Source organism: Triticum urartu, chromosome 3 (genome assembly GCF_003073215.2).
Source record: "Triticum urartu cultivar G1812 chromosome 3, Tu2.1, whole genome shotgun sequence".
Classification (NCBI taxonomy): domain Eukaryota; kingdom Viridiplantae; phylum Streptophyta; class Magnoliopsida; order Poales; family Poaceae; genus Triticum; species Triticum urartu.
Genome location: NC_053024.1, coordinates 40,258,080 through 40,281,419, shown reverse-complemented (window position 1 = coordinate 40,281,419; position 23,340 = coordinate 40,258,080). Strand labels below are relative to the sequence as shown.

The following is a 23,340-nucleotide window of genomic DNA, read 5'->3' as shown; positions in this document are numbered from 1 at the left end:
TTTATTATTATTATTTTAACGTTCTCAGGGGGTTGGGGCCCCACTGTTAGTGACAGTTTAGGGTTTTCCTTTTGTTAGTGTTTAAAATACCCTAGGCCCATCCGTTAGTGCCACTAAGTGTTCAGGTTAGTGCTAATTAGTGGGTTAGCACCCTAATCTAATGATCAGAGCCTGCTAGCCAGCGGCACAGAGGTCGGTTCGAAGCGCTACGCGCGCCGGCGACCAAGGATACGGCGGAGATGGCACGGAATCTTGCCGGAATTGCCGTGCGGGTAATGAAGGGACGAGCGGGTGGGCTCTGCAGCAGCAAAGGCAGCACACAGCAACGGGAGTGCGCAGGCACAGGAGCACGACGCGGGGGAATCCGTAGGGCGCGGGCACGATCGGGCGCGTGCGCGACGCAACGCGATCGGAGGCGCTGCAAGGGCGGGCGCGGCGACATCAGCGGGGACTAGCAGAGGCGGTCCACAAGCGGCGCTAGCAACGGTGAGAGCCGGCGCAGGCGACGGGCGTAGAGGGGGAGGCGCGCCCTGGGCGTGCGCGGGCGTGCAGGAGCCGCGACGGGGCGCGGGCACGCAGAGGCGGGCGCGGCGACGGGACGGCGTGGGGTGCAGCATACGGAGGGGGAGACAGACGGGGGGCGACGGGGAGCTCACCCCCGTTGAAGAGAAGAGGGCGGCGAGGCTCGGTGCGGTCCGGCGAGGAAGAGGCAGTGGGGCGGCGTCGGCGAGGTGGCACCAGAGACGGGGAGCGGCGACGGGGCGCATCGTGGCTTGGGGAGGCCGCCGAGGAGGAGGTCGAGGAGGTCCGGCATGGGGAGGAGACGGGGAGGCGACAATGGAGACGGGAGACGCCGGCGATGGGGCGCAGGGACGAGGCGGCGGGGTCCGCGCGCGCCGGGGCGCGATCCAGATCCAGGCAGGGGGGGGATTGTGGGGATCGTGGGGGAGGGGTGAGGGGGTTAGTAGGGGGCGGCTGGGCCGGCCTGGTTGGCCCGGTGGCCAGCTGGGCCGAAGCCCAGTGAAAGGGGGGTTTGCTTTTCTCTTTTTTTTGTCTTTCCCCTTTTCTTATTTTCCTCTTTTGTTTTGCAAATAGTTGGAGCACAAAAATGGATGTTGTTAAGAATGAAACTTGGCACATAATTCATGCACCAAATTGTGGTGTTGCATAAAAAGTTTTAGAGCCAACGGAATTGTTCAAGCATTTTTTTGGAAATTGAAAAGGCCAATTAATATGATGTTGGACCACTAAATAATTTTCAAGGGCACTTTCGGAATCCAAAAGAGGTTGGTTCCAACATGATAAATACCCGGGGATTATTTGCCACACTTTGAACATTTTAGTTTCAGGTTTGGCAAACTTGAATTTTTGACTTTAAATTTGAGTTTGAATATGAACAGTGATTTGGATCAAGTGAGGATTAGCAATAGTAACATGATGACATGGCACCATTAACAGGGGGTTACTGTAGCATGACACTAGGGGTGTTACAGCGAGGCCGGAGTCCGGGTTGACGTGGACGACGCAGACGCGGGACTCCATCATGGTGACCCGCACGAGCACGTCGGCGATGGCGGCCGCGTCGGCGTCCGGAGGGAAGGGCGCCTTGAAGGAGACCTTGGCGCATTGGGCCTCAAGCGCGTCGACGCCACCACGGCCGTAGTCGGTGTCGACGTAGATGACGGTGACCTTCCTCCAGCCATAGTAAGTGACGATGTCGGCGACGACGGCCATCTGGGAGGAGTCACCTGCGTTGGTGCAACCAGCTCAGCCCCGGGATGCACCGCCGCGCCTTCACGCCCGACGAGGACCGCCTCATCTTTGAGCTCCATAGCAAGCACGACAACAAGTGGGCCGGAGGCGAGGCAGCCAGCGGGCGCCCCTGCCGTGCGCGGGCGTCGTCTTCTCCATGGTCACCTCACGAGTCACGCCCGTGTCCACACTTGCCGGGGTCCTCACCGGGCACGAGAACGGAGCGGCGGCGGTCGAGCTCGGTGGGCGCGTGCGCAATGCGTTTGTCGGTTGGGTGGGTGGGTGGGGGGGTGGGGGGCTGGAAAATTTGTCGTTCCTAAAACAAAAAAATCCACTGGTGCCTCCTCAAGAGGCCGAAAAAACGCCTCCTAAAAGGCACAATGGCTGAAGATGCTCTTATACGGCGCTAGCACTTCTTCGGCCTCCTCTGCACAGTCCGTGGAGCACGCGCACGGAGAGGCGGGAGCGGCACGAGCGTCTAGCGCCACGACCTCTGCAGCCACGCGCAAATCCATCGGCCGGCAAATATGTTCTGCATTTGCACATACGCATGTCATATATTGGACGCACCACGTACTGGACGCGCTGGTGCACACCTTACGCTGGGAGATGGCCTAGAGCGCGACTCGCACCGATTCCGGGCTTTCCCAAGCCATGTAGGAATCCTCTGTTTGGATACAGCCTAAAGGTCAAAAACGACCGGAATCGATGAGGTCAGGATACGGACTTCAGGGATTTAGAGGTTGGGTTCATTTGTGTCGTCCTTTACATTTTTAAGGTTTATAATAGACTTTACTTCGGTAGATATCAAAGGAACTTGGCCCAGTCAGTCGGACATGAACGCCTCGAGCGCCAGAACAAGTTGCATCCGGTCAACAAGCACCATGCAATATGGAAGTATACAGACTTACGATCTCTCAAAAAATTAATTAATTCTCCTGATGATAGCGTCCTTAACAAAAAAAATCCCTTACGTGTATGTGTTTAGTATGCTCCCATACGGTTGATCATATTATGCATATTTTTTTAAAAAAAATCATTAATTTCGTAATGTATCTCTCATACACAAGAAAATATAGCTTGTCAAAAAATAAATTAAGTCCAAAAAGTAACGAAAAATCTCACGCGTTGCTGCACAACGAGAGTAGGTCGCTGAGTACAATCATTGAATAAAAGGTATAAACGAACGAATTAATTTGGATGAGTTAGAACTAGAAAATGTTGAAAACATAAGCGTTAGGTGACGGGTGAGTCACTGGTTTGATCAAGTGGATTTTAAACAAGAGATAAGATGTTGAGTAAGTTTGGACTATATACCATAAGATTCAGACCAGTCTAAGTTTTAGTTACATTACTTGAACATGTGCTTCTAACCTATATGTTTCTTTAGATACTTCTAACCTATATGGAGTTGGATTGATGAGTATTTAATTTAAGAAGAAGAAAAATACTCGCATCCATCAGGAACATCACGAAGGTTAGATCTGGAGCGTACCGAGGGTATGGAACGAAAGACCTGACAGCGTGCACCGAAGTCACCCCTCCTCCTCCAAAAAAGAAAGTTAGAGTTCCTGCCTCTCGCCGGCGCTGCCGCAGGTCCGCCTCGTCTCCGGTGACCCTAGGGCCATGGAGGCGCGGTGGATCCTGCCAAGGGCCGGCGGGAGGGCTCCGCTTTTAGTCGTTTTTTTTTCTTATTTTGTTAGGGTTTGAGTCCTGCTCAGGAAGACGAGACGGCGGCGGCTCCCTGAAGATGAAATAAAGATTTTCCCGCCTAGCCCCCGTTCCGGCGGTGCGTCTAGCATCGTTGGTGGGCGTGCGGAGGTGTGTCTCCGACGGATCTATCTTTGATGGATTTGCTCGGATCTCGTCGTTGTTCGTCTACGTTCGTGTGTCTTCGGGTTGAATCCTTCCAACCTACGTTATTCTTCGTCTGCGGCGGTTGCTGTTCTGGTGGGCTGGTCCTATGGGGCCTTAGCACGAGAACTTCCCGACTGTCTACTACAATAAGTTGTGCCCGACTCCGATGATGGAGGGGTGATGACGGCGGCGCACCTTCGGCTCGCTTCAGTGCTTGTAGTCGTCGCTAGGTGGTCTACGGATCTGGATGTAATTTTTATTTCTGATGTCCTTTGTACAGCCATGATTGAAGATGAATAAATTGGAAATTTTTCGCAAAAAAAAGGTTAGTTGAGCGGCGGCAACAATCATGGATGATTAGGGCTTCGATGGCTATGAGCTCGATCACTTGGATGATGGAAAACACTACGGTGGATTAGAGGATGCCATGAAGCACAAGAAGAGGGAGTTTGTTCGCACCACTGGCCCATGCATCCGTCAATGTCAAAGCCCTCAAGTCAACCTCGTCTCCCCACGGACTGTGCCTTACGGGAACAATCTACGGACAGACGTGTCCTCCGACTCTCCGAGGCTCCGACTAATCGCTTCCCTCCACTGTGATTTCAGCTGTGGGTTACTTTATTCCAATCTGAGCTTGCCACATCAGACTGTAGGATTTATTCCGTGAGATTTGTCCACAAGGAATGTTTTTTACGACATACCTACGGGGTATTTCTACAACTCCAACAACATTCAGCTCGAAATTCGATCTATAGCAAGATAGTTCCCCCAAAAATAGATTTGTAGCTAGAATGCTAGATAAACAAACAAAAAAGACAACATGATTCTTGAGATTTGTACATGTGACATGGATGTGCATTGCCACTTGTTTTGAGAAATTTTAAACTAAAACCGATCTCACGGATCTCACCTGACAACGGATCCTACTATTATAGTCTCCAACGTTCCCGGGGAGTGCGCCTTCAAAACTAGCGCTGCCATTCTTATCTTATATAAAGAAGCAGGTGGAGCTTACAAAGGATGAAGCACTGAAGCTGGCATAACAACAAAACATGGCTCCTCTGACTCCCAGGCTTGTGGTGCCCGTCGATGTGAAGAAGACGCCATGGGAGCAGGAGGTTCAACTCCACAACCGCTGGCATCCGGACATCCCTCCCGTCGCCGATGTGACCGAGGGGGAGTTGTTCCGTGTTGAGATGGTCGATTGGACCGGAGGACAGGTCAGAGACGATGACTCCGCAGATGACATCAAATCTCTGGATCTCACCACTGTAAGTATATATGCATTTTATTTGTGAGCTTTTTCTATGGAAGAAATGTCGTTTGATAATAGCATATCACCGGATTCGTTAGACAAGGCGCCGAAGATCGTTCGATCTAGATCATGGGGTTCAAAGTTGATCCTGTTGTTTGACTATGGTTTGATGCTCTGTTTATTTCAGTAGAAAGAGTGGTATTTCTCTCTCATATGCATTAGACAAAAGCAAGTCTTCTGTGCCACCAAACTGAATGTGTGTGGGTCTTCTACAGCCTCACTATCTCAGTGGCCCACTTAGGGTAGTTGATGCTGAGGGGGTTCCAGCTTCACCCGGCGATCTTCTCGCGGTGGAGATCTGCAACCTCGGCCCGCTTCCCGGCGATGAGTGGGGTTATACCGGCATATTCGAAAGGGAGAATGGGGGCGGGTTCTTGACCGACCACTTCCCAAGTGCAAGAAAAGCCATTTGGTATTTCGAAGGGATTTACGCACACTCCCCTCAGATACCAGGTAAGAAATTGCTGCTATTTATTGTTGTGAATTTTTTATAGAAAATGAGGATTACCCCCGATATTTATTGTTGTGAATGAAGAGTTTCAGCTTCAGATCATTCAATGGTTTCATTTTTGTGCATACCAGGTGTTCGGTTTCCGGGGTTAACTCATCCTGGTATAGTGGGAACTGCACCGTCGGCCGAGCTTCTCAATATATGGAACCAAAGGGAAAGGGAATTGGTCGATACGGGCCACGAGTCTCTGAAACTGTGTGAAGTTCTACACCAGAGACCCCTTGCTAACTTACCAACCTCCCACAGCTGCTTACTTGGGAAGGTACGACGTGTCCATCGATACTTTGTTTATATATGGTTATTAAAGAGCTATGCTAACAATATATGCAATGCTCTGCAGATCCAAGAAGGGACTCCTGAGTGGCAAAGGATTGCAAATGAAGCAGCAAGGACCATTCCTGGAAGAGAGAATGGGGGAAACTGTGACATAAAGAATCTAAGCAGAGGTTCCAAAGTTTATCTGCCAGTATTTGTTGAAGGAGCAAATTTGAGTACCGGTGATATGCACTTCTCCCAAGGTGATGGTGAAGTCTCATTTTGCGGAGCGATAGAAATGAGTGGATTCCTTGAGCTAAAGTAATTGCCTTAATTCTCAGCTGAACTGTACATGACTTGCCTGTCTTGATGACAGAAAACTGTCATGTGAAATTCTGCTGATTCATTTTTTGTGTAGGTGTGAGATCATAAGAGGTGGCATGAAGGAGTACTTGACTCCTGTTGGTCCAACAGCACTTCATGTGAACCCTATCTTCGAGATAGGCCCGGTGGAGCCGCGCTTCTCGGAATGGTTAGTCTTCGAGGGCATCAGCGTCGATGAGTCGGGGAAGCAGCATTTCCTTGATGCATCAGTTGCCTACAAGCGTGCAGTTCTCAATGCCATTGAATACCTTTCCAAGTTTGGGTACTCCAAGGAGCAGGTAGGCACTAACCAGGGTTAATTTTATATTGTCACCTCGTAATTAAGTACTCTACCATCCCCGCAAAAAAATGGAAGTACTCTACTATGTACTAAATAAGAGAGGGACATTATCCTTAGTTCTGAACTTTGGGTTATGTATGCAGGTCTATCTTTTGTTGTCATGTTGTCCATGTGAGGGTAGGATATCTGGAATAGTAGATGCCCCTAACGCAGTGGCGACACTTGCCATCCCGACAGCGATATTCGACCAGGTATACTGCAATAGCCCCAACACAATATCCTCTGCACCCTTTTTGTTTCATCTTCTTAATAAGGACAGAACGACAAAGGTTGCGGTTGATGCCTTTGGTCTGATCTTGGATCTGGCTGAAGCTTCCTGTGCTACATTTGTTTGACGATACCAAAAAATTGGTGTCCACAGATAGCTAGTAGAGAAATGTATGTAGGTTTATGTATCACAGACAGCAGATCAATGCTGATATTGCTAGGTTATATTACCCAAAAGCATTGTGTGTGCCCAGTTACTCCATGAGGATGTGAGTCTAGTCAGTAATGTGCAAATCATGGCTCCTGATAGTATCTCCTTCATTCGTAAGCGTTTTCAATGTTACGAGTACTTTTATTTAAAACTCCAGGTGCATGACATTTCAATTGTTAACATGTGTAGGATATAAGGCCAAAACGCCTGGGGCATGGACCAAAACTGAGGAGACTTCCGGATGTTCTGAGATGAACATACAGTGGACCATATATGCAGTGGAGCACAAGACCAAAGCGGTACAAGGACACCATGGCATCAATCAAACGTCTAAAAATAATGCGCGATCATGTTTACACAATCTCTTATAATAAATCTGAGTAACCATCTTTATTATTTCAAGAGAAAAGTATAATTTTCGTCCCTCAATTTTTTGTGAAGTCTAGATTTTGTCCCTCAACTTCAAAACCGAACAACTTGCATCCCCAGCTACCGAAACCGGACAAGGTTCGTCCCTAGACTCGATTTTGACCGGTTTTTGGTGTTGACTCGCCCCGGTTTTGACCGGTGCTCACTCATATTCCTGTAATTTTTTTATATCCGTGAACTATTTGAAATTCACATACACTTTTCAACTCCGCATAGTTTTTTCAAGGTCACGTATTTTTTAAAAAATAAACATAATTTTTTTCAAATCAGCGAACTATTCTGAAATTCGCGTACTTTTTTCAAATCCATGATTTTTTAACATTTACGTACTTTTTCCAAATCCCCGTATTTTTCCCAAGTTTGTGTAATTTTATCAAATCCAAATTTTTTTCAAAGCCATGAATTGTTTCTGAAATTCGCATACTTATTTCAAATCCACATGCTTTTCAAAGTCCACACTTTTTTTAAAATCCGTGTTGCTTTTATAATCCATGAACTTTGTATGAAATTCACGTACTTGTTTCAAGTTGCAATAATTTTTAAAATCCACATATTTTTGCGCAAAAGAAGTCCATATCCGCGTACTTTTTTCAAGTTCGCATAAAATTTTCAAATTCATGAACTCTTTCAGAAAAATGTACTCGAAAGGTGCATCAATTTTTTAAAATTAAAACTTAAAAAAACTAAATGAACTTTAAAAAATATGCATATTTGAAAAAATACATGAACTTGGAAAAAAGTACGCCGATTTAAAAAAAGTACACAAATTTTAAAAAGGTTCATGTATTTGAAAAAAGTAACCGAATTTGAAAACAGTACTTGGACTTGGAAAAGGTAGGCAAATTTGAGTCGGAACGGTCAAAACCGGGGCACCAAAACCGGTCAAAACCGTGACCAGGGATGAATCTTGTCCGGTTTGAAAAGTTAAGGGTGCAAGTTGTCCGGTTTTAAAGTTGAGGGACCAAATCTAGACTTCGCCAAAAATTGAAGGACGAAAAGTATACTTTTCTCTTATTTCAACAACCATTTATGTATGTGCGACCCGGAATGTGGACCAGTAGTTGTAATGCTGTATTTGTCTATTGAGTTCTTCTCTTGCCTATATTGCTGCAATATTTTGTGATGTAGGTGATACAAGCATTTTGCTTGTTATTACTATTGAAATTATGCAACTCTCCAAAGAAATTAGAGGTCCTCTAACCCTCTGGGAAATGGGTTCGGGACCCTTTTTTAGGTAATAATGGCAGTTGTGCTGCCGATCCGCCTTTGAGATGTTTCAACAGAGCTGTCAGATTGAAGTTCTTTGTACGCGTCCAAGACCTGGGATCTTGTTCCAACAATGTAGTTCATCTTTCAATGGTTGGTGATACACGATCGGATCGGTCTCACCGTCTCAGATTGCTCCGGCTCTTGAATGAGAACAGAGTTCTATATACTTCCTCTTCATGCACAAGATCGATGGAGTGAGGTTTTCTGTTAAATTTTCTTCACCAGACTTTCCTCCTCTCGGCACAAGAGTTTAATTAAGCTCAACATCCATAACACAGGATATATAAGAATGCAAGCACTCACATGAGATTTCAGGAACTACTGCCTCACTCAAGCATCCATCTTTCATTACTGCCGATCGACATTTGCAATATACAACATACAACACAAGAGAACTATAGAAGCCCAAAAGCATTGCAGAGGCCACACCCATTATGAACAAAGGCTTCTACTTTCCCTTCCAAAGATTTGCAGAGACATAGGTTTCTTGCCACGAAAGCGCATACATTCGCAATCCATCAGCTGCAAAGGCCGAGACAAAGGTGCTTAACCGCCTCCGGGTTGCTTGGGCTGCTGATAACGTACATTTCTGTCTTCCCGGTGCTTTGACATGTCAGGTTTAGTTGGTCTCCAAGCTGTGAAGACTGCAGGAGAAGCTTGGTGTCAGTAAAACTTCAGGCGAGTACGTAAAACTAAAATGAAAGCTCTAGTTATGCTTACAGACTGAAATAAGGTTCCAAAATGTAGCAACAAAAACAATGGCAGGCATTTGTTTCACGTAAATGAAACAGACGAGGCCACTCTATGGTAAGATAATGTCAACACATGGTCCTATGTAGAAAGGAGAAGCGATGACATATAGTTGAAAACCAGCGGGAGGGAACATTTTGACTGTTTTAACATGTGATCAGCTCATAGCAGGATGCACTGGTTGACGCTCTTAACGGTTTTCATCTAAGAGAATTTTTATGAAGAGAAAACTGCTCAGGTATGAGAATCAAGCACATCTCTTAGAATATACTCATTTCATTTGCTGTTAGGAACATCTGTCCAGAATGCCACAAAGAAGCTATATACGCAACTAGCAACATCCGATATTTCAGGGGACGACGACATTTCTTGGAACTATATATGTGTAAAAGAACTTACGAGGCAATAGTTGCTCGGTGCTTTATTACAGTCCCACTGTGAAGTAGGAACACAGCTCAGATAATGGCACAAAGAACATTGCTGGCTAGCATCGAACCCGTGCATTAGCAATACATAGCCAGTGATGAACCTGCCAATGATAAAGTTTAGCAAAGGCAGTTAGTTGAAACCTAGAGGCTGAACTGAACAGATCATTATTTCTTCTGCTGAAAGGGAAGATATTTACCCACAAATTAATATCACCAAAGCAATCACCAAGAGTACAATTTGATATATCTTGTACTTGGATTTAGGCGTGGCCGAGTGAACTCCAAGACGAGAGTTCTTCTGGTTGATGTATCCGAACTGTGGGCGCATTAGGAGCACAAAACCAAGAAAAAAACCCGATACAAATCCACCAATATGAGCAAAGTTGTCAACATGTGGAAGGATCCCAACAGCCAAGTTGATAACAATGATCATAACAAGAGTCAATAAAGCCGCACACTGTATTTTCAAAACAAGAATGAAATTAGGCACAGTAAATATAATACAGTACAAGTTTGGAAAATTAATCCTTAGATTTAAGAACCGGCCTTATTCTCGTATATTGTCCAGTTTGTTATCAGCTCTGACAGCATGGAGCCCAGTAATCCAAACAGTGCACCTGAAGCTCCAACAGAGATATTTGACACCATAAACAGAGCAGACAGCAAGCTACCGCCGACCCCCGAGATCACATATAGTGTGCCGATCCTCACTGCGATAAACAAACATTTACACATGGTCAAGTTATATAGCTATTAGCTCTTGAAGGAACTGTCTAGGCAGAGAACTGAAGATGCAAAATCGCCTCGGCACTTACGGAAACCAAATTCCTTCTCAAGCCTGATTCCAATCATCAGGAGACTCAACATATTGGCAAGTATGTGGATAACACCAGCATGCAACCAAATGCAAGTGATGAGGCGCCACCATTCGTGGTCTCTGGCAACTTTACCAGTTTCTAGTGCCCCCATTTCCAACAGCCTGGAGAATTGGCACACATGTCAGTTGCCACTTATCAGATACAATACTAGCAAGGGTGAAAAAAACACATCACGGATATTTTTTAAAAATATTATCAAATATAGGAAGGTAGTACAATGTAGGAAAAGCATCTGAATTATACATAACTTAGTCATATATATAAATCTTTTATAAACAGTAAAGTAAGAAAGGCCAATGGATGTCATATCAAATCAAGAAGTTCCTACAAAATCACGAAATTATAAACCGATAACAGCCGAATTACTTGAAGTTGATGCCTAAAACTATCATAATTTAGGCCGAAAGCAAAGTGCATTAGCTCAAATCTGAACCAATTTCACAAAATGCAGGCATCGGTGACAACAGAAGGAGCCAAAGAACCAAGCTTTGGGCCGGCGTCTTACGTCGCGGATGTGGGCCCGACGAGGGGGTTCTCCTTGTACGGCTGGAACGCGTACCTGCCGAGGTCCGGCTCGAGCATGCAACCGTGCGCGGCGGCAGCCCTGGCGGCCCCGCCGACGGAGTCGCCGATCGCGGCGGCGGCAGCCGCGGCGTGGGCGGGGCAGTCGTTGACGTACATGGTGCGGACGAAGAGGGCGATGTTGGCGGCGACGAAGAGCGGCACGAGGAACGGGAACCAGCGCCGGAAGGGCCGGAACTCCTGCGTCTCGCCCCGCCGCGGCATGGCGCCGCCGCCGGCGAGGGGCGCGGGCGCGGGCGCGAGGCCGGTCGGTCCTCTCCTGGGACCTCGGGCTTGCGCGCGCGTGCGTGCGGGGCGCGGGCGGGCGACGCGGGGTTCTGCGGGAGGTGGCGGGTTGGTTGGTGCGCCTCGCGCGCTTTTGTGTCGTGGAAAATGAGACGGTTTTGGGAGGAGGAGAGGCAGGCGACGGAGGACGGAGGTGGAAGAAACGGGGGAGACCCTCTATTCTTGGTCATTTTTCCCCAAAGGGAAAATTGACAGATGGATTTGAAATGTGCATTTGGATTTCTTTTACACTGCTGCAGAAATTGACAAGAATCCCTTCTTATTCTTTGCGAGAGGAATTTGTAAGTTACACTTAAGATGGATTAATGATCTGCTCGGCTAGTTAAGGCGGACGCAAATGTCCAGTGATACGTGACGAGTGTGATTGTGATTTTTATGGACGAAGGTGACCATGAAAGGAAGTGTGCTAATTGATACTCCCTCCGTTCCTAAAAGTAGTGCGCATAAAAATTTCGTAAAAATTCCGACATGCAGTGCGTATCTCGTCCCGCGAGCGATTTTGGACGATATTGCCCTTCCACCGAACAGCCAGCGCCCTACCCCACCGCATAGCCCCATCGCCTCCCCCCCCCCCCCCCCCCCCCCCTCCCCCCCCCCCCCCCCCCCCCCCCCCCCCCCCCTATCTCTTTCTCGTCGCCGCTTTTCCCCACCTCCTGCTCGCCTCGATCCCCAGCGGCCTCCCACCACCTGACCTCATCCCCACACTCCTAGTTCATCCCCACCTCCTGCAACACTTCCTCCCCCTCTCCCATCGATCTCCGCCTCACGACAGGAGATGTCCAATAGATCGCGGGCGAGAGGTGTGGTGGAGCCGGCGGTCTGAATGGCCGGAGGAGTTGAGGGAGAGGTGAGGAGGAAGGTTTTGGCTCTGTTGAAGGAGGCAAAGGCGACAATACAACAAATCGAGCTGTTGCTAGGCCAAACGCCCAAGGTGGACGGTCCAGATGCTCAACGATTCGGCAAGCGGCAGCTGGAATTCGAACAAACAGAGGAGGAAGAAGAGGAGGAGATCTCTGGCGAGGACTGCGCTGGAGACTGGCTGGATGCCCTCAGTAAGGAGGACCTGCTCGAGTACGTCAACAGATTTGATGGCGGCGACGCTAACCAAGGTTCGCTCGTGACCCAGGATGTCGATGTCGGCGTCCGTGTAGAAGATGCCTCACCCATGCCGCTTAGTTTTGTTCATCACGGCGTCCATGTGGGCTGAGGTGACGCGCACATGAGGGCTGGACAGAGTTAGTGAAGGGGTATATTAGCCCCAAGTACATGTGCGAGCACAAACATTGGTATTGAAGCTGAATCTAAGACGCACTATATTTAGGAATGAAGTGAGTACCTCCGATAGATGGGTTGGTTGATTAAATGAATATAATTGGATCGATGTGTCATGAAATGATGTCATTTAAGGTAAGAATTCTTGTTATTTTGTATTAGTAAGCAACTCATGAAACTTGTTAGCTCATTAAGTCAATGATCTGAAACCAGTGATTGACTGAGTTCCATAAGAAGTGAGCTACGAATTGGGCTACCAAAAGCTTATTAAGCTCACGACTACGAGCTTTTGATCTATCCTAACCTAAACTCCAAAGTTACTCATGTGGCCATTGAAATTTTCTTGAAAGTTCCATAACAAGCAGAGACTGCATACATTCATCTACCATATGAATTTCAATCTCAATTACTCAGTGATGGCAGTTCAAGAAGATCACCCAAGTGAACATCATGATCTGGGAGTGTTCCTTTAGAAAACTACTCCCAACAAACGCTTGAGAATCGCCATGCTAAAATAGATGTAATTGGCATGTTGTGAAGAAAAATTGACATGCTAGTAGAAAAATTGCCAGGAATTTTTTGTGTTGCAGCGGGGTAATTGCCTTGCGTTTTCGAGGATTTGCCATGATGCAAAATGTAGAATCGCCAGCCTAAAAAGGAAAATCCAACCTGTTTAGATTTGCCATTCTCGCAGAAGAAAATTGCCATTCTACATCTCAGGGAATTGGTGAAAATTGTCATGCTTTAAAAACCAAATTTGTCATCCGGATGTGTTCGCTCACATTGTCATCCTGAGCGAATTCGTCCACACATTTTGGGGGTCATTTTTATTTTTTGTATCAGTGGCTGGTATCTTGTGTTCTGCTAATGGATGTTTTTTGTTCAACACTGAGATTCTTTTTTCTTGTTTCAACACTGTAGTTTCAAACTTTTAATCATTGTCTATGTAGTAAATCTTCACAAATTTGTACTCCTCTGAGTAATAACTTTATGTAGTTGCATTAAAAGACTTTACAGTAACCGCAACCCATGAAAGTGTCATTCTAATCCCGAGCTCAAATGCTCCTCCTATGAACAGTAAAAATTTTAAAAAAGAAATTCTTCACAACAAATATTGCTTAGTTTTCTGGCTGCGGGCAATTTTTCATGATGAAATCACATTCATGAAGGTCCAGAAAAATTAACAAAAAACAGCTCTTTATAAAGTGTTTAAAAAAAATATTCTTTTAGAACATCCAACAGTGTTTGTTACAAAAAAAATAATCTTTTTTACTATTTTCAAATTTTACTGTTCACACAAGGATGCATTTCGTCTCAGGAGCAAAAACTCCATGTCCAGCCACAACCGTCAATTTTTAAAATCTCATCTACTTTCGGTCTCTGAATGGTGATCTACCCTCGCTTAGCTGTTCACTTCATGCATGTTCAGTCATTTTTAGTAACAAACTTTATACTCCCTCCGTCCGGAAATACTTGTCATCAAGATAGATAAAAAAGGGTGTATCTAGAACTAAAATACATCTAGATACATCCCCTTTTATTCATCTTCATGACAAGTATTTCCGGACGAAGGGAGTATTAATTTTCCTTGTGTACATTGCTTGCTAATATCTATAGTTATAATCTTCATTCAAGTACAGTTTGTACAGCACAACATTTTCTAGTTGCATGAAAATCCTAGCCAAGCTTCACTATCTATGACCAGTCATTCAAGCACAGTTAATCTGTTTATTGCGCCATGTTTCGATTATAATGCATCAGGCCCTTCCAGTACAAGTAGAGATGTATGAAAAGCCAGTCAAAAGGTTCCAAGTTAAACTTACAGCCCAGTCAGGTGCCCTTCTCAAACATGACAAACATTTGTACAGTAAAGGCACCATGCTGTAATCGTCCACAATAACGGTATTATATATGAGCATCTGATAAATAACCCAAATCACCTAGTTTTCGGAAGCTCGCCCAATGTACCCTGCCAGGCTTTTGGAACAAGAAAGTACTATATCAGCCAAGCAATTCCATTTCCACCGATCTTGCTGCCCTCCGATGGCAATGGTGGAAGAGTGCTTGATACTGCTTCAGCAGCCCACTGCTGAGCGCACACCATCATCTGCATCGCAAGGCTGTCGGGGGTGTCTAGCTTACAAGTACTTGACCATCCCACGGCCTTCAACACTAAGCTTTGAAGCCTGGAGGTTTTTCTTCTTTGGCGCTTTCAGCTGCTGCAGTTTCTTGTTCATCTGCATGCATAACATGAAGGATTAGTGATCTAACTTCCACAACATGACATACCACATGCCAGCTACAAAATATGCTAGAAAAAAATCAGTCTAGAGGTGGGGGCAGAACCTTCAGCCGGCGCTGGTCTTGAACTTGTTGCTTAGCACGAGCCCGTATCTGTTCGGGGTCAATTTTGGACTGTGGACGAATGACAAAGTCCAAAGGTGATGCTTCTGGCCTAGAAGCATGCTGCCTAGAACCACTTTGCCCGGACTTGCGCCTGCACTCAGAGCACAGAAAAAATTAATTGAGGAAAGGGGAATAGTATGCGGACCTGCACCAGATGTCAAATGTAACTCAAATACGATGTGTGAGTAGACTTACTGAGAGAAGTCAGCATCAAGATCATCGTCTCTGGATTCCATTCCAGAACTACTTGATGAAGGCCTAAATCGAGAGAAAACATAACAAATAAGAATACAGAATAAGGACAGCTAACTCAAATTAGAATGTTGTCATTTGGATGATATGCCATCTAATAGATCATCAGTCATTCAGTCAATGAAAAGTGCAGTACTAACTTCTTCATCTGAGGCCTCCTGTAAGGAGCTCTTTCACCATCATATGCCCTCATATCCTCAAATCTTGTGCTCTTTTGGAATATTGGTCGACTCTGTATTTGTTCATTCACAGTTAGTCATACATAAGACTATGAACCTTCAGCACCAAATAGAAATGATTAGGAAGAACAAGAAATTACCCATTTATCAACCAGTTCCTTGGCTAATTTTCTGTTGGAAGTAGTCTCCTCATCAGATTTTGACAAAAACATAATAACCTAGACATCGATAATGGGATATAGTCAGCAGTTAAGCACACCCCCAATAATCTGAACAAAACTTTCCAGAATGCAATCCTTAAGAAGACATACCTTTCCCAAGCCACTTTTCTTGAGCTGCTCTCTTCTGTCGAATTGCTCAAGATCAATTGGGAACTGTGTAAACAGAAACAAATCTTAAATGAGAAAGTAGGTCCCGAAGTATAACAGTGCTCTTATGCTGTAACTAATGTGGTTCCATGTCTCAGAAGGGAAAAAAAGTTTTTGCCTACATCTGATAGTAACTTCAGTACAGCAGATCGAATATTCATATTGGGCATGCTCCCATCAGGTAGAGGCTCAAGCCAGTTCTTCAGAAGAGTGAGTATTCCATGATCAAGGAATTCCTGCTGGAGATTCTTCCTGTGAATAGTCATATACAAATGATAAGAATTAGAACTAGTTACAATAGATAGCAACCAGATTAGCACCAGAGAGAAAGTTCTGATGCTACGAATGGCTACATCTGAATATCTTACTTTGAGAGAACTTCTATGAGGAGCGGAAGCTTCATGAGTTTGTTAATGGCTGGTTTATGTTGCCTATTTAGGTTGGCATCTTCTTCAGAGGCTACTTCAAACTCAGCAATGAACTGTTCAACTATAAGACCAATATCTGCACGTGGTCGGTCATTCTTCTTCTTCTTCTTACCACCCTTAAAGAGCCGCTCAATTTCGTCGTCCTCTTCAGCTTCCTCTGCCTGTAATGAAAAGAACAAATTCACATCGTGCTTACGCAAACAAGAAACAAACAGGATCAACAAAATGTTCTGTAATAAATCCCAAGAAATGTAAAAGCATGTAATTTTAATTGGAAACTGCTAAAATACGACAGGGTGTCAAAGCTCAGTCAAAAAGGCCCCTTTACCCCGTAAAACTACCATCTATTCCCCAGGGTTATCTGATTACATGACAGGTATATACTAGCATCATTCTTCTAGTTGAATACCAGCACCCATTAAGACAATCATAGCACATGACATATGTGTATTTCGTTATTCACCCAGGAAGTCCATAACCTGGCCGGCTTTGAAGTCACCATGATAACCATTGATATGAAATAAAACACCCTAGCCAAAGCCCATGTAAACCATTGATCTGATGTAGGGGCAAAATACACAATGAACACCTTAATTGGTTACCTTGCGTGAATCATAGGGAATGACATATTTATATGTAGTTATTCACTGAGAGAGTCCATAACCTTGCCGGCTTGGAAATCATCTTACTAAACCATTGATATATATGAAATAAAAAGTTTAGCCAAAGCCCATATAAACCATTGGACTGATGTAGGGTCAAAATACAATGATCACCTCAATCAGTTACCTTCAGCTAAAGAAACCTTTGATTTGACCATTACGATAGTTTGTCTAAACACTGAAACTAAAAGAATTACCAATGGCATATGAGCAGTTAAGTATGAACACCTGTGCAAAACGTCGAGGAGAGTGGCCATCATTATCATTGTCATAACGGTCAGCTGGGTCAACCCCAGTATCATCGATGAAATTATCATCATCTAAGGTTCTAACACCTTCTTCGTCATCCTGTTCCATGAGAAAAAAATGTTAGCACAGCCAGTTAATTTGTCCAAGGCTATGATGCTATCGTGGAGCAGAAACAAACTCAATTATCGTAAGACCTTAGGAAACAAAACAAAATTTAAAAATATGGTATTATGCACATGGAATTCAGTTGAACAGTGGTTCCAATTAGTATCATCAGAACAAGAGGCTGGCGACTGCTTATCATCAGAACAACGGATCAAGGAGAACAGTTCAATATCCTGAGCAGAAACCAAAGGCTATCCCAGTTATCGCTAACAGAGCTTTGCTTGCAAAATTATGACAGCAGAATCTTGATGGACCCGGAACAAATGCATTGCCTAAGCACAACTGGTTCAATAATAAGCACACACATTTAATAAACATACAAATAACATCAACTTAACCACAGTTTAACCAATAGAATCGCCGCTTCAATCTGGACTATCCAAGAACCCTTTGTAACCAAGCTCAGGAGCTGCTAAAACCGATATAAGGCGCAAGTCTTTACTACTACAACATACAAGCACCTACAACTGATTAAGAGTGATGAACAACAGACTGAAAGAAGATTGGAAGCAATGGTCCTCACCTCTGAGCCGTCCCCGGCGATGGTATTCCAGAGCTCCTGGATCTCCTTCTCCCCCTCTTCATCCTGATCCTCACCCCTATCCCCACCCCCGCGTCCACCGCCGGAGCCCTTGCCGCCGGAGGACGAGCCCCTCTTCTCCCTCACCATGCCCACGTCCTCCTTCCTCCTCTTCTTCTCATGCTTGTCCTTGCCCCCGCCCCTAGCGAGGTCCCTGAGGCTCGAGGACCCCTTCCTCTTCCTGTCGGCGTCCGGGTCCCCGCCCACGTCGTCGTCCGCCAGCCCCGCCGCCGCGTCCTCGCCCCAGTCCTCCAGGTCGTCGGCGGGCATGCCGCCGCCGCCGTCGCCCTTCCCGCCCCCGCCCTTCTTGAGGAGGCGCTTCCGGGGCCTGGAGGAGGACCCGTCGTCGCCGCCGCCGCCGCCGCCGTGCACGGGGGTCGGGGAGCGGTCGCGGTTCCAGTCGGCGCCGCCGTCGTCGAGGTCGTCCTCGAGGCCGTCGTAGGGCTGCGCCCCGCGCTCGGGCGAGGGGGAGCGGGCGTCGGGGTCCATGAGCTGCTCGCCGTCCTCGTCGAAGAAGCTGCGGCGAGGGATCGGGGGGTCAGCGCCGGGGGAGGGGATGGGGGAGGGGGAGGGAGGGAGGGAACTTACTCGTCCATGGCGTCGGCGGCGAGATGCGGATCGGAACCCTAGCCTCGGTGTGAGTGCGTGACAGAGATGGATTAGAGAGGAGGAGCTGGAGACGAAGAAGGATCGGGGGAAGGTGGAAGACAATACTGGGCCGGCCTCTCGGCTTCGGCTTAGCCTTTTTTTTTCTTTGAGTGTCGGGCTTTGGGTGTTTGGTAGGTGGCATTAGACCCAACAAAGGACCGCGCAGGAAGCATACACTGTTTGGCCCATATCGCACGAACATTAAAGCACCTTCTAGCCAGGCCCGCTAGGAACGGCCAAATTGGCAGTTTCTAGCGAGCCAGGCTCGGCAGAAGCAGGAGAGGGGAACACGGCGCTGAGCTCGTGCGACCATGAAGATGGCGCGAGCTCGCGGGCGTCTTCGAAAATTTGATGGGAGGATTGCGGCTCACTTCCCATCGATTCAGGCGCCCACTTTGCCTCGCCGCCGAGACTCACGTGCATCGGCACCAACGAGCAGGTAAGCGGCGCTCCTTCTCCGGCCGGCAGTCCACGGCGGCGGCGACTCGTGTCCTCATCTTCTCCGACCGTTCCTGCGTCTCCTTCGAGCTGCAGCCATGGTCTCTCTGAGTTCAATCACCCCCTTCTCTGTGTCCTTTGTAGTTAGATCTGAGAGCGTGTGATAGGGTTTGATTTGTATGCATCTTGTAGCATGGTAGGGTTGATTCGTGTGCCAATCTGTGAGATTGTGTTGTTGTGGTAGCTATCGGTGATTGATTTGTAGCAATGCTACGGTGGTAATAGTGATGAACACAACGGATTTTGTAGCTAGTTGTGATATATGTTGCTTATATCGTAGATGCAAGATGGTAGTTGTTGGAAATATGCCCTAGAGGCAATAATAAAATGATTATTATTATATTTCCTTGTTCATGATAATTGTCTATTGTTCATCCAGAAATCGTAATATATGTGTGAATACATAGACCACAACATGTCCCTAGTGAGCCTCTAGTTGACTAGCTCGTTGATCAACAGATAGTCATGTTTCCTGACTATGGACATTAGATGCCATTGATAACGGGATCACATCATTAGGAGAATGATGTGATGGACAAGACCCAATCCTAAGCCTAGCACAAGATCATGTAGTTCGTTTGCTAAATCTTTTCCAATGTTAAGTATCATTTCCTTAGACCATGAGATCGTGTAACTCACGGATGCCGTAGGAATGCTTTGGGTGTGCCAAACGTCACAACGTAACTGGGTGACTATAAAGGTATACTACAGGTATCCTCGAAAGTATCTGTTGGGTTGACACGGATCGAGACTGGGATTTGTCATTCCGTATGACGGAGAGGTATCTCTGGGCCCACTCGGTAATGCATCATCATAATGAGCTCAGTGTGACCAAGTGTTTGGTCATGGGATCATGCATTACGGTACGAGTAAAGTGACTTGCCGGTAACGAGATTAACAAGGTATTGGGATACCGACGATCGAATCTCGGGCAAGTAACGTACCGATTGACAAAAGGAATTGTATACATGATTACTTGAATCCTCGACATCGTGGTTCATCCGATGAGATCATCGAGGAGTATGTGGGAGCCAATATGGGTATCCAGATCCCGTTGTTGGTTATTGACCGGAGAGTCGTCTCGGTCATGTCTGCATGTCTCCCGAACCCGTAGGGTCTACACACTTAAGGTTCGGTGACGCTAGGGTTGTGGAGATATTAGTATGCAGTAACCCGAAAGTTGTTCGGAGTCCCGGATGAGATCCCGGACGTCACGAGGAGTTCCGGATTGGTCCGGAGGTAAAGATTTATATATAGGAAGTCGAGTTTCGGCCATCGAGAAAGTTGTGGGGTTAATCGTATTGTACCAGGACCACCGTAAGGGTCCCGGGGGTCCACCGGGTGGGGCCACCTATCCCGGAGGGCCCCATGGGCTGAAGTGGAAGGGGAACCAGCCCCTGATGGGCTAGTGCGCCGCCCCTTGGGCCTCCCCTGCGCCTAGGGTTGGGAAACCCTAGGGGTGGGGGCGCCCCACTTGGCTTGGGGGGCAAGCCACCCCCCTTGGCCGCCCCCCTTGGAGATGCATATCCTAGGGCCGACGCCCCCTAGGGGCCTATATAAAGAGGGGGGAGGGAGGGCAGCCGCACCCTATCCCCTGGCGCCTCCCTCTCCCTCCCGTAACACCTCTCTCTCTCTCGCTGAGCTTGGCGAAGCCCTGCCGAGATCCTCGCTGCATCCACCACCACGCCGTCGTGCTGCTGGATCTCCATCAACCTCTCCTTCCCTCTTGCTGGATCAAGAAGGAGGAGACGTCTTCCCCAACCATACGTGTGTTGAATGCGGAGGTGTCGTCCGTTCGGCACTTGGTCATTGGTGATTTGGATCACGGCGAGTACGACTCCATCATCCCCGTTCTCTTAAACGCTTCCGCTCACGATCTACAAGGGTATGTAGATGCACTCCTCTCTCTCGTTGCTAGATGACTCCATAGATTGATCTTGGTGAAGCGTAGAAATTTTTTATTTTCTGCAACGTTCTCCAACAGTGGTATCAGAGTTAGGTTTATGCATAGTTTCTATGCACGAGTAGAACACAAAGCAGTTGTGGGTGTCGATAGTGTCAATTTACTTGTCGTTACTAGTCTTATCTTGATTCGACGGCATTATGGGATGAAGCGGCCCGGACCGACCTTACACGTACGCTTATGTGAGACAGGTTCCACCGACTGACATGCACTAGTTGCATAAGGTGGCTAGCGGGTGTCTACCTCTCCCACTTTAGTCGGATCGGATTCGATTGAAAGGGTCCTTATGAGGGGTAAATAAAAATTGGCATATCACGTTGTGGTTTTGACGTAGGTAAGAAACGTTCTTGCTAGAACCCTATTGCAGCCACGTAAAACATGCAACAACAATTAGAGGACGTCTAATTTGTTTTTGCAGCATATGCCTTTGATGTGATATGGCCAAAAGAAGGTTGTGATGAATGATATATGTGATGTATGAGATTGATCATGTTTTTGTAATAGGAATCACGACTTGCATGTCGATGAGTATGACAACCGGCAGGAGCCATAGGAGTTGTCTTAATTTATTTATGACCTGCGTGTCAACATAAACGTCATGTAATTACTTTACTTTATTGCTAAACCGTTAGCCATAGTAGTAGAAGTAATAGTTGACGTGACAACTTCATGAAGACACGATGATGGAGATCATGATGATGGAGATCACACTACTAGGAAAAAGCCTACTAATGGCGCACTGGTTTTGCCTACTAATGGCGCATTACCAGTGCGCCATTAGTAGCACGCCACTAGTATATCTTACTAATGGCGCACCAGAGGTGCGCCATTAGTATCTGGTATACTAATGGCGCACCAACTAGTGCACCATTAGTATGTAATAGCATGCGCCATTAGTGTGCCTCCCGGGGGGCATACGTAAGCATGGCTTTGTCATACTAATGGCGCATTCTCTGTTGATGCGCCATTAGTATCCTTTGGCATACTAATGGCGCACCTGGTGGTGATGCGCCATTAGTATGAATATTTGTTTTTTTTGTTTTTTCCTTTTCTATTTTTGCGCAGGTTATAAAATATATTATTAGACAGAATATAAAATATATTATTAGACAGAATATAGACAGCAGCACACAGCAACATCAGATTCATCGAATACAATACAAGATTAGTCTCCGAATACAATTCATCATATTAGTCTCCGAATACAATTCATCATATTAGTCTCCGAATTCAAAAGACCGAACAAAGATAAAACATTACAAGTCTCAAGACCGCGAGTATCGAGTTTGTCTTCACATTACAAGTTGATATCGATCATCTAAACTACCATCACATAGAAGAGAGCTGTGGTCATCACGATGAGCATCATCGCGATCAAACTGGTCTTCATCCGGTTCCTCCAACGTTCCCTCCTCTCTCCCGCTAGATAGCGGGCGTATCTAGATTCGGCCTCCACCCTAGTGGTGTACCCTTTGTAACTATTACCGCTGAAACGGTGAACCTGTCTCCGACACTCCTCCCAGTCGTCGTAGACTCCGGAAACCTTACCCTTGTACACGACATACGACGACATCTCTATGCACAAGCCAAACAACAGACAATACATAAGCAATATGTAAGTATGCAACAAAAGGATCGGAAGAGAAAAGCAAGACATTAATAGCACGATTCATGGTCCTACTAATAAATAGCATCGATTACATCTAAGTTGAACGACTATCCAAACCAAAGAGACATATGAATTCATTAAAGTATAATTACAACATGAGCCAATCAATGTTTCAGAACTACACATCACTACTTTCGACTCGACTCATCAGACAGGAACGTGGATGAAGCCGCCGTCTGTCGTGATGGTCATGAAATCGCGGTCGTTGTCACCCTGCATTTGTAGCATTTCATCTATCTCACTGTTGGACGGTTGATATCTGAGGAAGAACTGCCCCGAGGTACGAAGGACATCTTGATGGATGATGTTCGCAAACTCCGACTGGATGCGAAAGAATTCTTGTCTGAGGTCCGCGTCCTGGACTGCCGATAAGCTCGCGGCCCAATCTTTGAGATTATCTGGTAGCAGAAGTTGATAATGGTCCCTTACGATCGCCCGCATGTGATGAAGGGCGTAGTAGGCATCCTTCTGACCGCCAGGCGGCTGCTTGACGCAGCAGAACTTTGTATTGTGTGAGAACATGTGCTTGCCGTACTTACGAACTGCCC

The 23,340-nt window shown here is 46.5% G+C and overlaps 3 protein-coding genes across 3 annotated transcripts; 1 reads left to right on the top strand and 2 right to left on the bottom strand.

Moving 5' to 3' along the window:
- The first annotated feature begins 4,609 nt into the window (after positions 1 to 4,609).
- Positions 4,610 to 8,417, top strand: LOC125547848 (formamidase-like). Its single transcript, XM_048711599.1, has 7 exons — positions 4,610 to 4,880; positions 5,140 to 5,377; positions 5,507 to 5,697; positions 5,776 to 6,011; positions 6,109 to 6,352; positions 6,498 to 6,605; positions 7,022 to 8,417. Exons 1-7 carry the CDS (start codon positions 4,662 to 4,664, stop codon positions 7,085 to 7,087), a joined length of 1,302 nt encoding a protein of 433 aa, XP_048567556.1. The 5' UTR covers positions 4,610 to 4,661; the 3' UTR covers positions 7,088 to 8,417.
- Positions 8,418 to 8,741: 324 nt separating this feature from the next.
- On the bottom strand, positions 8,742 to 11,570 carry LOC125547847 (RHOMBOID-like protein 1). Its single transcript, XM_048711598.1, has 6 exons — positions 11,092 to 11,570; positions 10,524 to 10,687; positions 10,255 to 10,418; positions 9,906 to 10,165; positions 9,680 to 9,809; positions 8,742 to 9,174 (listed from the first exon to the last, which is right to left on the bottom strand). Exons 1-6 carry the CDS (start codon positions 11,370 to 11,372, stop codon positions 9,049 to 9,051), a joined length of 1,125 nt encoding a protein of 374 aa, XP_048567555.1. The 5' UTR covers positions 11,373 to 11,570; the 3' UTR covers positions 8,742 to 9,048.
- Positions 11,571 to 14,433: 2,863 nt separating this feature from the next.
- Positions 14,434 to 18,763, bottom strand: LOC125542634 (protein IWS1 homolog 1). Its single transcript, XM_048705746.1, has 11 exons — positions 18,603 to 18,763; positions 17,958 to 18,531; positions 17,249 to 17,368; positions 16,299 to 16,519; positions 16,053 to 16,182; positions 15,874 to 15,936; positions 15,703 to 15,780; positions 15,524 to 15,615; positions 15,327 to 15,389; positions 15,072 to 15,222; positions 14,434 to 14,962 (listed from the first exon to the last, which is right to left on the bottom strand). Exons 1-11 carry the CDS (start codon positions 18,608 to 18,610, stop codon positions 14,864 to 14,866), a joined length of 1,599 nt encoding a protein of 532 aa, XP_048561703.1. The 5' UTR covers positions 18,611 to 18,763; the 3' UTR covers positions 14,434 to 14,863.
- Between the last annotated feature and the right edge of the window lie 4,577 nt (positions 18,764 to 23,340).